At 36.0% G+C, this 15122-nt stretch overlaps 1 protein-coding gene across 1 annotated transcript in view; it reads right to left on the minus strand.

Annotated features, from left to right (window-relative positions):
• Positions 1-5190: 5190 nt before the first annotated feature.
• Positions 5191-15122, minus strand: part of SAMD8 (sterile alpha motif domain containing 8) — a 42534-nt gene continuing 32602 nt past the window's right edge. Inside the window, exons 3-6 of the mRNA XM_082854404.1 lie at positions 14969-15064; positions 11000-11117; positions 6051-6201; positions 5191-5878 (exon numbers count right to left, since the gene is read on the minus strand). Of these exons, the coding sequence (XP_082710530.1) occupies positions 5574-5878; positions 6051-6201; positions 11000-11117; positions 14969-15064 (670 nt within the window). The 3' untranslated portion in view covers positions 5191-5573. The remainder of the gene's footprint in view (positions 5879-6050; positions 6202-10999; positions 11118-14968; positions 15065-15122) is intronic.

The following is a 15122-nucleotide window of genomic DNA, read 5'->3' on the forward strand; positions in this document are numbered from 1 at the left end:
CTAGTGAATTTATCCATCAGGGAGGGCTAGGTTCAAGTTTCACATGCTTAGTGAATTCTTCTTGCATCCTCAGTCCCCAGTGAGCCCTTCCTCTCCCAAGCTACTATTAAATGAAGAGAGTGAATTTGTCTATTGCCTCAGTGGTTTCCAAACATTTACTTCCCCTAACCTCAACCCTGTTTTCAAAGGGAAAGCCTACTAGGAAAGCCAAACATGTAAAACACCAACTCTGGATGAAAATGGTACAAGCTCCAACTCTCTTCCCCAACCCCACAAGATGTTCACCCAGACGGCTTTAAAACTACTGCTCTATTCTGCCAATGAATGTTGCCAGTTCCATTTTTTAGGTCATCTTCCCTGCTAGATTATTAACTCCCTGGGAGTGCAGGCCCTGTGTTTCTGACCTAAATTCAACTAATATTTCAGCATTATAAACCAGGTACTGAGCCATTAAGGCCACAGTACTTTCATAATCTGGCCCTTAACACAGCTTATGAGGTAGGCATTTCCCCCTACATTTTACACATAAGGTTAAGTGGAGCTGGAAGAAAAGACCCAATTTAATCAGCAGCAGAGCTGCAACCCATACCTAGGTCCTCAGAGTCTAAATCCACCACATTTTCTATTCCACCAAGCAGCCTCTCAGTCTGTTTTGGACTATTCTTTTCCGGAGCTCCCGAGAGAGACCAGCTGGTGCCAGCACCAGAGAGGCTACAATTAGTAGTGATCACGAAGACAAATTCAGTTATGAATTAATAAACTCATAGGGCCCTATGACAATAGTTAGTGTTCTCACTATTCCATGGCTCTGGGCTGCTGGGCTACCCCTAACAACTGTTTTCTTTTCCTGTTCATCATTATCTCCAAAGCTAACCTGACAGGATGATGGCATCTTTCTACAAAATTTACAATTAAAATAAACCCAAAACCAATAAACAAAAACTTTAATGTGCCCAGGAATAAGCAGCTATTTGCTTTGCTTCCCTTTCCTCCTTCTCGACTTCATCTATAATTATTCTTATACCATCATGAAGATTACCTTTCTCTCCTAGTTTACAGAAGAGAAAGGAGAAAAGGCAAATGGCTTATCAATAGACAACCAAGAATTAGTAAATGCCAGGGACCAGGTATACATTAGGATTTAAAGTTGCAGGGCCCAATCATTTGTAAATGATAAAAATTCACTGCATAAAAAATAAACCAGCTGTATTAATAATGGAAAGGAATTTAAATAAGAGACTACAATCCAACTTTCAAATGTTTTATTTTTAGTGTTTTTAAACATTTTAATACAACAAAGATATAAAATAATATATATTAGTGAAATCTGGATTTAATTTAGAATCAAGATATTTACTTATATACAACACTGTGCTTCAAGGTATGGCTACCACAGGAACTTTCACATCTTCAAGTAATACTAGTATCTCTGCAGATTGGGTGACATTTAGGTAGCATTCTTAAAACAAAACATGCCCACTTTAGCCCAAGCTAATTTTGCTTCCCCCATTAAGTACCAGTTTCCACTCCCTTTGTTTCATATCAGAAATACTTCAACTGTCTTAACAATCCATAGATTCTTTGAATAAAAAATTATTAAAATTAAGCATTTTAAAGATGATATTACTAACTGGTAGCATTGCTTGGCTAGTTCAGACAACCCAGTAGTTCAGATTGAAACAGACCTGAAATAACAACAAAATTAACATAGTATTCCTTCTCCTTCCATATTAGGCACAAAGCTCCCTTATGCTTAAACATGGAGTACACTGAATAAAATCCTTTGGTCAATTTAGGGTAGAACATATTCTAAAAAACCAACTTTTTGGGGAGCTGGATTATAGATTTCACAGATGTTTTCATTGAACTTGATGCAAAATAACTGGCCATATTTTAGATACTTGAAATTGGTGGCATTTGCTGGGGGTGAGGGATAGGTGAGAGGGGAAACAAAACCTACTTCCATAGTAATTTCAGCCATTCAAAGCTACTCAAAGACAGAGAAAGAAAATACCCTCAACCTCTTTCCTTTCTCATTGCTCACCTGTAGCAGTCTGACTTTTGGTGTTATTAAGAATTTTCCTCTACAGCAGTGTGGGGTAATTCAGATTAAAACATTTTACAAATGCAAACTGTCTTAACTGCCAAAGTAAAGATGGCATTAAAGCTGACATGCTTTGTTGGCTCTGAAACTATCTGAATGAAACCAATACTGTTTAAGAAAGCCATGGGACTATCGTAAAAAAAAGAGTTTTCCTGTCTCAAATGCCTGAATACCGTAAAGAACTGACAAATGACTATTACCATAATTACTTTCAGTAAGGGGTAACTTAAGTCTACAAGAAGACTATCAAAGAATTAAACTTATTAGATTAGAGAGTTTAAAAAAAGAATATGGTTAATGTTCTCAAACATTATGGAACAAGAATCCTTAAAAAAAGTTTACTATGAAACTGATGATGAAATTGCTTTTTACTAATACCATCAAAGCAGGTTAGTGTTATGATTATGACTTTGAATATATAAATAACACATTCCAAACAGGTTTCCTTAGAACACATGGTTTCATATCAGCTATAAAAGGATGTGATGCCTCTGTCCTTATGATTTACAAAATTATAAGATTTTTAGAATTCTAAGTAACAACACTCAGGCAGGTACAGGGTAGGGAAGAATGCCATGTGCAGTGTCAGAGTTACACTATCAGCAGGTCTCTAGCATGGGGTTCTTCCTGTGAACAGTCCACACTTATTTAACTGACTGGTTCCATGGCTAAGCTCATTGCTTTCTGATTTAAAGGGATACTAATAAATAGATCTAGCATATGGAAGTTGTATTTTTATTCTAGCAATTCTGGCCACAGAGAACTATGGAGAAAATAGGCATGTTGAGAATTCTGCAGCCAAAAAAGGTTTCTCCCAAATTATCTGGTGATAATAGCAAACTTGCCTTCTTCTAAACCTGATTAGAAACTTCAATTACCCTTCAGTAATGCTGCTCTTCATGGGATTAAAAAAAAAAAAAAAGAAAGGAAAAAAAGAAAAAAACAGGTAACGCTGCCCCTAGGAAGACAGAAATTGCATGGAGGACTTTCAGTATAACCCCCAGTTTGCATCCCCAAACAAAAAACCTTGGTTCCTTCTATACTGAAATCTCAGTGTTTAATGATGTAAGCCTCTCACACATTTCCAACTGTAGACAAGGTAAAAAATATGTAGATCTAAGGCATGTAGCTTCTCTACCTAGCCATATTCACACCCAAAATGTATATCGTACCTTCAATATGGTTTTAACAAGAAAAAAATACAAAGACAAAATCTGGAAATTTCTGGACAAAACAAAAAGCAACAAAACTATAGGTTTTGTATTAAAAAAAGAAATGGAAAAGAATTTTGTCTCAAAGTTTTCCAAGGAAGAGACCTGGAGATGATTAATATATGTAAACAATGCCCTGTAATAGTTATAACAATAAATTATAAATCTAGCTTACCTTTTCCTCAAAACAGATATGATAAATGTAAGTGTGGGAAGTTATTTTACAATCCTCATTGCAGTCTGCTATTAGGCACTCTCAGTATCAATAAGTCTGCAAAGTTAGTTGCAATTTTTTTTTCTATTTTGTTCTAGAATAAAATCCACACGAAGGAAAGAAGATTGATGTTAGGAAATTTACCATTAAGTAGCTATTCAACATTCTTGACTTAATGTTGCCATGGATTTTTTTTCAAACATTTTCCCAAAAGCCAACACCAGTCCCTCCCTAGCTAAATTCAGTCCTCTTCTGTCATCTGGAAAAAAATGGGAGTTACATATCTTTTGACCTCAAGGGTCAAAGACTCTAACTGCATAGGAAACATCCTTCACCCTTCATGATTATGCAATTTCCTTAGATGAAATGTTGGCATTTTCATCCCCAGCATGTAAAAGAATCAACAATTATTGAAGATGTTACCAGATTCTAAAGTATGAGATTTAAAAGCATAATAAAACTTAAATTGCCTTGTGCCATTTTCTCAAGTGAAAAATAAAAAATAATGTTCAGAGTACACCCAAATTGGGATCACTCAGCACTAGCTGCAACTTGTTTACATTATATTTGTTTCCTGCCCAATCCATTCAGGCTCCTCTGTAGTTTATATGGGGTAGGAATATGACTCAAAGTGCAAAAATAAAATATTTCACCATTTAAGGAGCAGGTTTCTGCTAAGTGGCCTAATTTTAGACCTCAATATGCCAGCACCTTTTTAACTCCTTGTTTTAAAACAGAATGTAAAAGCTACACAGTTAATATTCCAAGTGGCTAACCTCATCAGCTGGGGTTCAAAGTCTAATTCTAGAACCAACCTACTCTCAAAACTACTGTACAAAATCATTAAAAGTAAAGTGACAAATGTAATCACAGAGGTCAAATTACTTAAGGTACTAAATTTCTAGTGTTGTAAACAGCAACTAAGTTATATCACTCCTGACTGCCAAATTAAAACTAAATAGAAAGAATGTATGTACACAATTGTTTTAAAAATAAAAAACAACAAAACCTTTTCATATCCAAATATGTCTGAGATGGCTTAGTTCTGATGGCCAAGAATGAGAAATTTCAAAAACCAAAAAGTTACACAATGCCTGCAACCTGTTATAAACTTCAGAAAGAGAAAAATTTGCATGCATACCTCCCTACTTAAGGACACAGAACTTTAACATCTGATAAAACACTCCATTATTTTGCTCATTAAATAACACCATTAAAAAGCATAAAATTGGGCTGTCATCTGTCTAGCTAATAGTCATAGCACAAAGTTATTCCAGGTACTTTCATCACTAAAATTAAGCCAATTTTATTTTTATGGATGCAGACATTTTCCCCTCATGCATACTTACTGATGATCATACTGAACCCTCAGAACAAAATAGGAACTGCACCTTTTGTTGATTTTGGTGAAAAATACCAGCACTATATTTGTACTCTGTCACCTTATGTATGGCCCCTTTCATTCTCTTCTTGTTTCAGGGATCCTGGTATATTCAGTATACTTTTCTTAAGGATGGTTCAGAAGGCAAAAATTAATTTGTTAGTAAAAAGGATCACTTTCCAGAGTTGCGTTTTTTAGAAAGACACAGAGATTAGTTCAAAGAACAAGTACTGCTCACTTGGTAGGGGTTTTTCGTTTGAAGAAAATAAGGAGCTTAAAAAATTATTATTATTATTTCTTGACTAGAGTCTTACTGGAAATTTAAAAAAAAAATCTTTCAACCAGCAAATTGCTTAAGTTGATTTGCTTAAGCTCAATAGATAAAGGTAAGAGACTGACTTCAATCATAACATTAAGTCTGCCTAAAGAGAAGGGGCAGAAGACATCTACTTAAGCTTTCTGTTCAAACAGATACCTAAGGACTCTTAATTATTCTTTCTTGCTTGCTATAATCACAGCCTTGCTCAGGACAGGGAACTTTACTTTGTCAACATACAGGCCAAAAAGCAAGACATCCAGGAACAACCTAGGGGGAGAAAGCAAAGTTACTCACTTTCAACAACGACTGTATATTTAATCATGAACACATTACAAAGACAGTCTTCATCCAATTAGTCTTTTCATTATTGCTGGTTTTGAAAATGGCCAACAATATTCATTTGGGACTGTACCATTAACATTGCATTCAAAAAAAGAAAACATGGGAAACCAAATTCTTGCTCTCCTACTCTGCTGATATGCTCTGGTATTGGCTAGAGTATGGTAGTACAAAAAGAGTCTCGTTGTGATATAAAAGGCAATAAACACATCAATGGAATAATGTTCATGGGCAGCCAAAATGAAGAAGATTCCAAAGAGGTTGAGAACCCAGGATAAAGTGTGCAAGAAATTCCAGCTTCTTGGTGTATCTGGGAAAAGGACAGAAAGATCATTTTAAAACCACACTTCTTCCAGTGTTTCTCAGTCATATGTTTCTTCCATCAGCCTGTTTCTCCCATTCTTCACAGAATTTGATGCCCTTCCCACAGCCTCCTCTGCAGCTAGTCAGTTGATATGCATAGAAGCACTAAAGATACTTACATTCAGTGACAAAGAAATTCAGCATAGTTAGGACGACTGTGTGGCCACTGAACATGTAATCTCCACAAGTGTGAACGCCAGTTAGGGTCATACCAAAGCCACTCCAAATGGCAAATGCCCGGTGTAATTTCTCCCATACACTGCCATATACCTATAAAGAAAGCTAAGAATTAGTGCTTCAAATGCTTAGGGCAGCAGAGGCTCCTACCACTCCCATTGAAATTCAAAGGCTGAATGACTTAGAAATAAGATCTAAGCAAAAGCAACCAGACTCCCAGTCTAATTAATTCCAGACACCAAGAATGGGTGGTCAAAGCTTGGCTGTACTCAGCACTATTTTGGTAATTTAATGAAATCAATGCAATTCAAACTTCTCTACTTGGAGTTCCTTTATAATGAAAAGGTTACTACAACACAAAACTATTTCCAAGTTTTATACCCTATAATACAGTAGTATTTGCTTGGCTGTTCTTGTCAATAAGAAACAGGCTATGACAGCGACAATGGCTACCATTCAATATCCACTCTCCCTTCTTCACTGGTAATAGAATCTAAAATTTATTTGAAGAGGCAATGAACTCAACTAAAACATTGCATTTCCCACCCTCCCTTGCAGCTAGGTGTCGCTACGTGACTAAGTTCTGTACAATAAGATGTAAGTGGAAGTGTAAAAGATTTCTGGGAATGCTACTTATAAACGAAAGAGACAACAGCTTGGAGGAAGTCTTTTCTACCTTTCCTTCTTCTAGCCTACAACTCAGACATGATAGCTAAAGCTCTAGCAGTCATCTTGGACCACAAAGTGGCTTTGAGGATGCAAGCCAAGTGTTAGGACAGGAGAGCAGAAAGACAGAAGAATCATGGAGTTTTGATGACTCCATAAATTTATCACACTTGACCTTGATGGAGTACCTACTTTCAGACTTATGAGAGAGAATATATCATTGCTTGTTTATTAAACTATAGCCACCGCGAAGTTCCTGTTATTAGTAGCCAAACCTAATCCCAACTCCCACGCATAAACTTAAAAAAGCAATCCATTTTGAGGAAGAGTTTGAACAATGGTCACTTTTTTTAAAAAGGCATTTAACACATAATAATATAAAAAACTGCTGCAATTTTATGTGCATTTACTATGTGCAGCATGCTGCTATATGCTTTTATGTCATTGCATTTAATTTCCACAAAAATCCTATGAACTGATTCAACTGTGCAGATGAGGAAACTGGCTTTAGAGAGGTCACACAGCTAGTAAGTAACGTAATAATAAGAGGTCACACAGCTAGTAAGTAACGTAATAAGGATGTGAACACAGGGCATCCAATTCCAAAGCCCTATGTCTTAAAGAACAAAAGAAACAATCTTATTAGAATCACTATTTCATTAGAAATCTCACCTGATTATACACTACCCAGGCTTTCCCTTTCTGCCTCAGTTGATGGTAGGGAGAGAAATTCATTATTAGAGAAAAGGAAAGGGAAGGTACTAAAATATACATGGTTTGGTTCTTTCCATGACCTCTAATGAGAATAGGGTTAGAGATATTACACTTGTGAAAGTAAAAAATCAGGCAGAGAAGAACAGAGATTGCTAGGAAAATGTCTCAGCCAAGGACAGGAAACAAGTGATGCCACGCAAAAGAAAGCAATAATTACACAACACTGTAAATCAACTATACTCCAGTAAAAATTAAAAAAAAAATACTGTATCACAAAAAAAAGGAAAGCAATTATTGCCCAATTACTCAAGTCTCCCCATCCTTTCCAAGCTTAAAATGTCCCAAATATCCTTTCAGAAAAATAAAAATTGAAACACAGCACAACAGAATGAATTTAGACACTTTGATGAGAAATTTGCTCTAAGTGTTTCTTTTCTTAAGGTGGTTCCATTGTCTAATTTCAAAAACAGGCATGTTCTTGGTTCTGTCTCCAAACCTACTACTTCTGGGAGTGAGATTTCAAGCAATTACTTTATTACAATGAAAATGCCCTACGGAGTTCACTGTAAGGGATTTGATTGCTAGTTAATATCACCTTAACTATCTAATTTTAATGACTGCTGCAAATACAGGTCAGTAAGTAGGTTATATTATAATTCAAAGCAATTAACAGTATTTAGGGCAGATTTGAATAAATATGTCCACATAAAACTAACTGATAATAAAAAACAGTCATTAGAGACAGAAAAAGGGCTGTCCATACTATAGTGGGATGGTATCTAATTTATTTATTTATTTTTTATAAATTTATTTATTTTATTATTTTTGGCGTGATGGGTCTTCGTTGCTGCGCATGGGCTTCCTCTAGTTGCAGGGAGTGGGAGCTACTCTTCGTTGCGGTGCACGGGCTTCTCATTGCAGTGGCTTCTCTTGTTGCAGAGCACGGGCTTTAGGTGTGCAGGCTCAGTAGTTGCAGCACACGGGCTCAGTAGTTGTGGCGCACGGACTTAGTTGCTCTGCAGCATGTGGGATCTTCCCAGATCAGGGCTTGAACCCGTGTCCCTTGCATTGGCAGGCGGGTTCTTAACCACTGCACCACCAGGGAAGCCCCTAATTTATTTTTGTAGCACATGTTGCAGCCCTATGCACATATACTTTCCTCTTTAGTGGCTGACCCACAATCAAATCCCTTAGCTACAGGAAATTCTCTTTTCATTATAATAAGCTTACGTATTTCTTTTTAAATCTCTTCTAATCAATTAGCATACTACAATAATTGGGGGTAACTGTTCTATCCCTCCTTCACACCATGCACAGAAATTCAATAGATTTGCTAACTAAAGAATGTCACTTGCCACCTGGTTCTACAAGAATTAAGTCATTAGCCACTGCAGTCGCTGACCTTCAACATACCCTGAAAAGACTTCAGGACACAGTCAGGAATAAGGCACTCTGTGCTCTGTGAAAACTGACAGAAAAGGCCTTCAGGATAGTTAGATTTTTTCAGGAGAAAATTTTATGAACCCAATTTCTTGCACCTTCCCATACTTAGAAAAGCACTAAAATCATTAACTAAGACATTTGTTCCTCACGACTAGCAGCAACCTTCTACCAAGATGCGTGGCTTGATTACACGTACACCTTCCCCAAGATCACATATATGCTAACCTTCCCCCTTACGTCTTCAGCGTAGTTCCTCAGAGCTAACTGAGAAGCTGTCTCCCGGGCTGTAGTCCTCAGTAAGTCTCGAAATAAACTCACAGCTCTCACGTTGTGCATTTTTATTTCAGTCGACAGATTAAAGACTTAAATTTAAAATATAAGACCATAAAAGTCTCAGATATCATCTTCCATTAATCAGAATGGCAGTGACTCCAAAAATTGTGCTGGCATGGTGATGGGAAAACTGACATGCACATAGTGGTGATAGTAGTGAAAAACTAGTCTTTCCTAGTGAAAATGTGAGCAATATGTATCACAATTTTCAGTGTGTATGTTCTTTAATTTCCTAACTCCACTTCCAGGAATTTATCTTAAGACGATTAAATAAGTGAAAAACCATAAATGTACAAGGATGTTTATGACAGCATTGTTTATAAATAGTAAGATTTGAAAATAACTTAAATGTACATCATTTGGAGACTGGTAAATTGTACAATGGAATACTCTGCAGCTATTAAAAAGGATGAGGTATAGCTATACATATCTCTTCAGAAGAAAGTAAACAACATACTATTAAATGAAATATAAGCTAAAGTACAATGTTTGCAATATAATCCTATTTTCTGTTTAAAAAGTATCTATCTATATAAACTTGTATGAATATGTAAGCATGGTTAAAAATAGTCCATGTGGTATATACACAACTATTAACAGTATTATTTATGGGGTGGGGTGAAAGAAGTGGGAATTTTGTCAGATTTTACTTTTTAATTTATATATTTCTATAAAATTTGAATTTTTACGGTAAGTTTATATAACTGTAACTAGAAAGAAGTACTTTCCTTTTTTGGAAAAGAAAAAAAGAAGAAGCAAAAACAGCTTTTATCTTAAAAATAAAACATTTCCTTTACACTAAATCCTAAATGTCATTAACCCTTCCTCCTTTCTTACTAGTCGGTCTCCTTATACCTGGAGAAAGTTTGGTCACTCTGCAGCTCAGGACTGTATTTTTAGTTCCTGATCTCCTTTGGCTGCTTAATCTTCACTTGCAGGTATTTCAGCTATTTATATTGCAGTAGAAGAACAGACACTTAATTTTGTTTTACACTTTACAAACAACATTAAAATAACAAAGGTGTTAATACATCATCTGAATATTTGGGAACACATAACTAAAGCATGGAGGCTTAGAAAAGTAGGCTAATAAATTCTCTTGTCCAAATTTAATGAGTCACAACAGCCAATTTTATATATAAAGCACAGGTGATCTTCAGGGTTTTTAAACATTTTATTTTTTACAGTAATTCATTACCCTGTTTTTTTGTTCCCATCTGCATAATCTATCATCTCTCAATTTAACCAGAAGGTATGTCTACAGTATACCAAAACAAGCAACAAAGTATAAAACAAAGACAAAAGTTAGCCATTATTTAAATATATCTCAGAAAGAGTAAAGTTTAGAGTAGTGGGTACTACATTTTAAATGGAATATGGTCCAACTGCAACACTTTTTAAAGAGTGATGAGGACAGTGAAGGGGCCAGAGTTACGTCATATGAGTAACTAAAGATGTTGAGGATGGTGAGAAAGGGAAAATGATAATAGAAAGTTACTTTTTTTCTATAGCTCTACAGCATTGAACTAGTTAGTATCAATGGATAGAAGTAACAGGAAGGTAGATTCTGGCTTAAGATTTTTACCAAATTATTTCTAGAGGTTCATTACAGATACTGAAAATGCTGAAAAGCACATTTTAATGTTAAAAGCAAAGTCTTAGCCTTAGTTCGTATATGGCGCCATCAACACACCAAGAATAAGAGGAAAGAATGATAAAGAAGACAGTAGGCTACCTTTCCAGTGCACTGTAGGTGCTGTCCTGGCACGGAGAGGGAGGTCACAAACATGGTAAAGCAGCGAAGCAAGAATACAGTGCCCATCAGACTACAAAGCCTTCGCAGAAGTATTGACCTGTGAACAGTGACCAAAAAGGGAGAAAGATCAGAAGAAAACAAACCAAAATACCTCAGGCATCTAGTGTTTACTTAAAGGGAGAACAAGCAGGAAAACCATTAGATTCTTTGAAGAGGACAGAAATCTTAGAGACCATCTAAAGCACTGTCCAACAGGATGGTGGAAATGGACTATAACTGCACTGTCCAATAAGCTATATACATGTGGCTCTTGAGCATTTGAAATGTACAGGTGAGGAACTGAATTTTAATTTTATTTCATTTTCACTAAATTAAATTTAGCCACATGTGGCTAGCACCTGCCATGCTGGACAGTGCAGACCTAAGAGCATCATTTCACTGTTAAGAAAATATGGCTAAGAGAAAGTAAGAGTTATGCAAGAGAGAAGATAGTACCTATACTGACTCTTAGCTTAGTGTTAGTTTATTACTCATATATTGTCATAATTTATTTAATGAGAAGTAAAGTTAAATATGTGATTCTAGGGAACTTTTTTGCTCATTAATGACACTGTAAATTGGTTGACAGTAATTATATAATAAACATTCTTTAATATCTCTTAAATTTAAGCTATAAAATACTAAGTTTTTTTAATACTAAGTTTTACATTAAGTATATCTCTAACAATTTTTTTTAATGTCTTAAACCAAAACAGACTATATGATTCTTAAGTACAGAGACTTTACTTAAACATTTTTGAAATGCTCCTCCCACCCTCAAAAAAAAGTACTCAACACAAGGTTAGGTAAGTTTCAAACTTCAGTGTGTACACCTGGGATGGAGCTCAGGAATCTGCATTTTATTATTTTTTAATTTTTTTCACTTCAAATATACTTCTGTTTTATTTTCTTTCTCCTCTCCTCAAGGAACTCTAATTATCTATATGGTAAACCTTCAGGCTATCCCCTCAGTGTCCCCAAACATTTCATCTATTTTCTATCTTTAAAAAATTTTTTTCTTCAAATTATCTTCTGATTCATTAATTCTCTCTTCCGCTGGATTCAACCTGATGTCATACTCATTACTGAATTCTCAATTTCAGGGATTTAAAAAAATGTGTTTACTTCTAGAGTTTCCATTTCATTCTCTGTTAAAATTATCTGGAACACAGTCAGCAGAGTTACTTTAAAATCTGTATCTGGTACCTCCATTTTCTGGATCCACAGTGGGTCTATTCCATTATTTATTGTTTCTCTTAAATTTTGATCATATTCTCTTACATACTTATGTACCCCTTTATTAGTTATTTACTTGAGTGCCAGATATTGTATATAAAAAATTTTAGAATTAAATTTAGGCCTAGATCATCTTCCCAAAGAGAGATCTGATATCTCTTTTGGCAAGTGGTTATGGGCTTTAACAATCTGGGGTCACCTTAATGCAATTTTAGAAACTGAAATTATTTCAAGCTAGGTTTCAGTCCCTGCAGGGTTTCTTTCATTTCTGGTTCACTACCAGTTCTAGAGTGTAGCAGTTGTAATGTAAAAAAAGAAGAAAAGAAGGTAAGAAAGAGAAAAAGTAACACTGAATGGAAAGGGTCCCAAACTCAAAGCAGGAGGATTCTACCACTTCTCACCTTTCTTAATAGCCCTGCTCTCCAATATTTTGGGAAAACACAGGAGCCTAAATTGAATATACTTTCATCCAGAGAAGAATTAAATTCGTTTCTTCTGAGACCCAGTTAGCACTACTGACTTGAGAACACTCTAGCGCATTCCAAAATCCACAGCTTAATCTGGGAGTCTTGGTATCAGCTGCTCAACTTTGTTACATACCTAAGGCTTAGTCTCCTTATCTTAGCTCTGGCATTACAACCAGTGGAATGCTTTTTCAGAGATGCTTACTCATTCCTCTGATTTTACACCACAGATTATTTTTTCTGTGTTTTCTTTTTCATGTGTTTGTGTGTTTGGGGCTCTTGGAGATTTTCCTTTCTTCCTGCAAGTTCAGTGATGCAATCCTTTCTTAACACAGGATTTATGGTGAATCTTCTTACCATATGGTGGAAAGTCCAGAGCAAAAGTCTCTGCCTTCTTTTTTCCACGCCATCATTTTGTGAGCTTTTTGAGGAAGACAACATGGAATCTGAATTTTAACAAGAGCCCAGGTGATTCTAGAAAGTGCTACAAAGACCACACTTTGAGAAACACTTTGACTAATTCAACATCAAAACTTGCATTTAGCTGGTCACTGCTACACTTTGCTAAACCTACCAAGGTTTCCTATATAAGGTAAACTCTTTCTTGTTTTGAAGAGTGGATAAATTCAAATCTACAGGGTCTTGTGAGGCAAAGTTAAACCAGAAAGCAGCAGTGATACATGTGGGGTTTTTTTTGTTTTTTTTTTGCGGTATGCAGGCCTCTCACTGTTGCGGCCTCTCCCGTTGTGGAGCACAGGCTCTGGACACGCAGGCTCAGCGGCCATGGCTCACGGGCCCAGCCGCTCTGCACCACGTGGGATCTTCCTGGACCAGGGCATGAACCCGTGTCCCCTGCATTGGCAGGTGGACTCTCAACCACTGCGCCACCAGGGAAGCCCAGATACATGTGTTTTTAAACCACCTCTGGTTTTAAGCAATCCAGTTATAAATATTGTTGCAAAGTGAGAGAGAATGAAGTACAATATGGCCTAAAAGTGTGACAAGAATAGCAATCATCAACGCTTCTTTTCACCTTCAAAGCACTGAAATAACTGCTGCTTAGGACCTAAAGCTCATCACTGTAGTTTACCTCAACCATTCCCTGGTGAGGAGAAAGAATAAAAAATTCACGAAAGTGTCCCTATTCCTCTTCAGTGTCCAAAGACAATGGATAGCAGACCCACAACTTTATCAGATCTTTTTTTCCTTCACTATGCCTTTTTTTTTTTTTAGTTGAAGAATGGTTGATTTACAATATTGTGTTAGTTTCAGGTGTACAGCAAAGTGATACAGTTATATACATATTTATATATATACACACATATATATTTCAGATTCTTTTCCAATATAGGTTATTATAAGATACTGAATATAGTTCCCTTCTATACAGTAAATCCTTGTTGTTTGTCTATTTTATATACAGTAGTATGTCTCTCTTAATCCCATACTCCTAATTTATCCCTCCCCCCTCTACTTCCCCTTTGGTAACTGTAAGTTTGTTTTCTATGTCTGTGAATAAATAAATTTTGTAATAAATTATTTTCTTTTGTAAATAAATTCATTTGTATTACTCTTTAGATTCCACACTATGCTTATTTTTTTACTTAAATAATTTCCCCTCATTAAAGTAGGAAAGTAGCCTCCTCTTATGTTTCTCTTTTTTTTAATGCAAAAAACTTCTTCCCTTTATATCTCTTGTAAAAGCACAAAAGAAGCACCTTCCCTATTCAGCAATTTTCTATACCATCTGAAGTAAACTATACTTGCTAGATGTGCACGGTGTGCAAAATGACCTCTTTTTTAATGTGCCTCCTCCAAGCAGAGAATAATTACTTCCACCCAAACATCTGACCAAAGACTGTCCCTTGGAGGAGTTTCTAGCCTTCTATAGAAAGTGACATTTCCGATTTGTTTCCAAAGAAAGGCAAGGCTAGACTTAGATTGTCGTGGTTGGCCCATGGCTGAATATCGCCATCTCTAATCCTTCCCTGCAAAATACCTTCAGAATATTACTAAATATGTAGGTACTACCTCAGGCTGACTCTTTTGTTGATCAAACCCAAACATTTTCCTATGTCAGTAATTATAATGTCACAATGACTAGAGAAGGAAAGTAACAAGGAAACAGCAAAGGAAGAAACAAGGTTTGATGACCTTTGCATAAGACAGTCAAAACACTTTCAGTCTTTTAATGGAATAAGACAGGTACCTGTGCTTGTGAAGAAGAAGAACCAGGAGCCAAATATAGCACAGAATCATGCCACATACTTCTGTCATGGCAAAGGCCCATGGAATTCTAGGAACGCTGGAACAGAAAAAAATTTAAGTTTTGGACTGACAAGAAGTATATGTATGTAAATGGC

The sequence above is a fragment of the Leucopleurus acutus genome (assembly GCF_964270905.1).
Source record: "Leucopleurus acutus genome assembly, chromosome: 14".
NCBI lineage: Eukaryota > Metazoa > Chordata > Mammalia > Artiodactyla > Delphinidae > Leucopleurus > Leucopleurus acutus.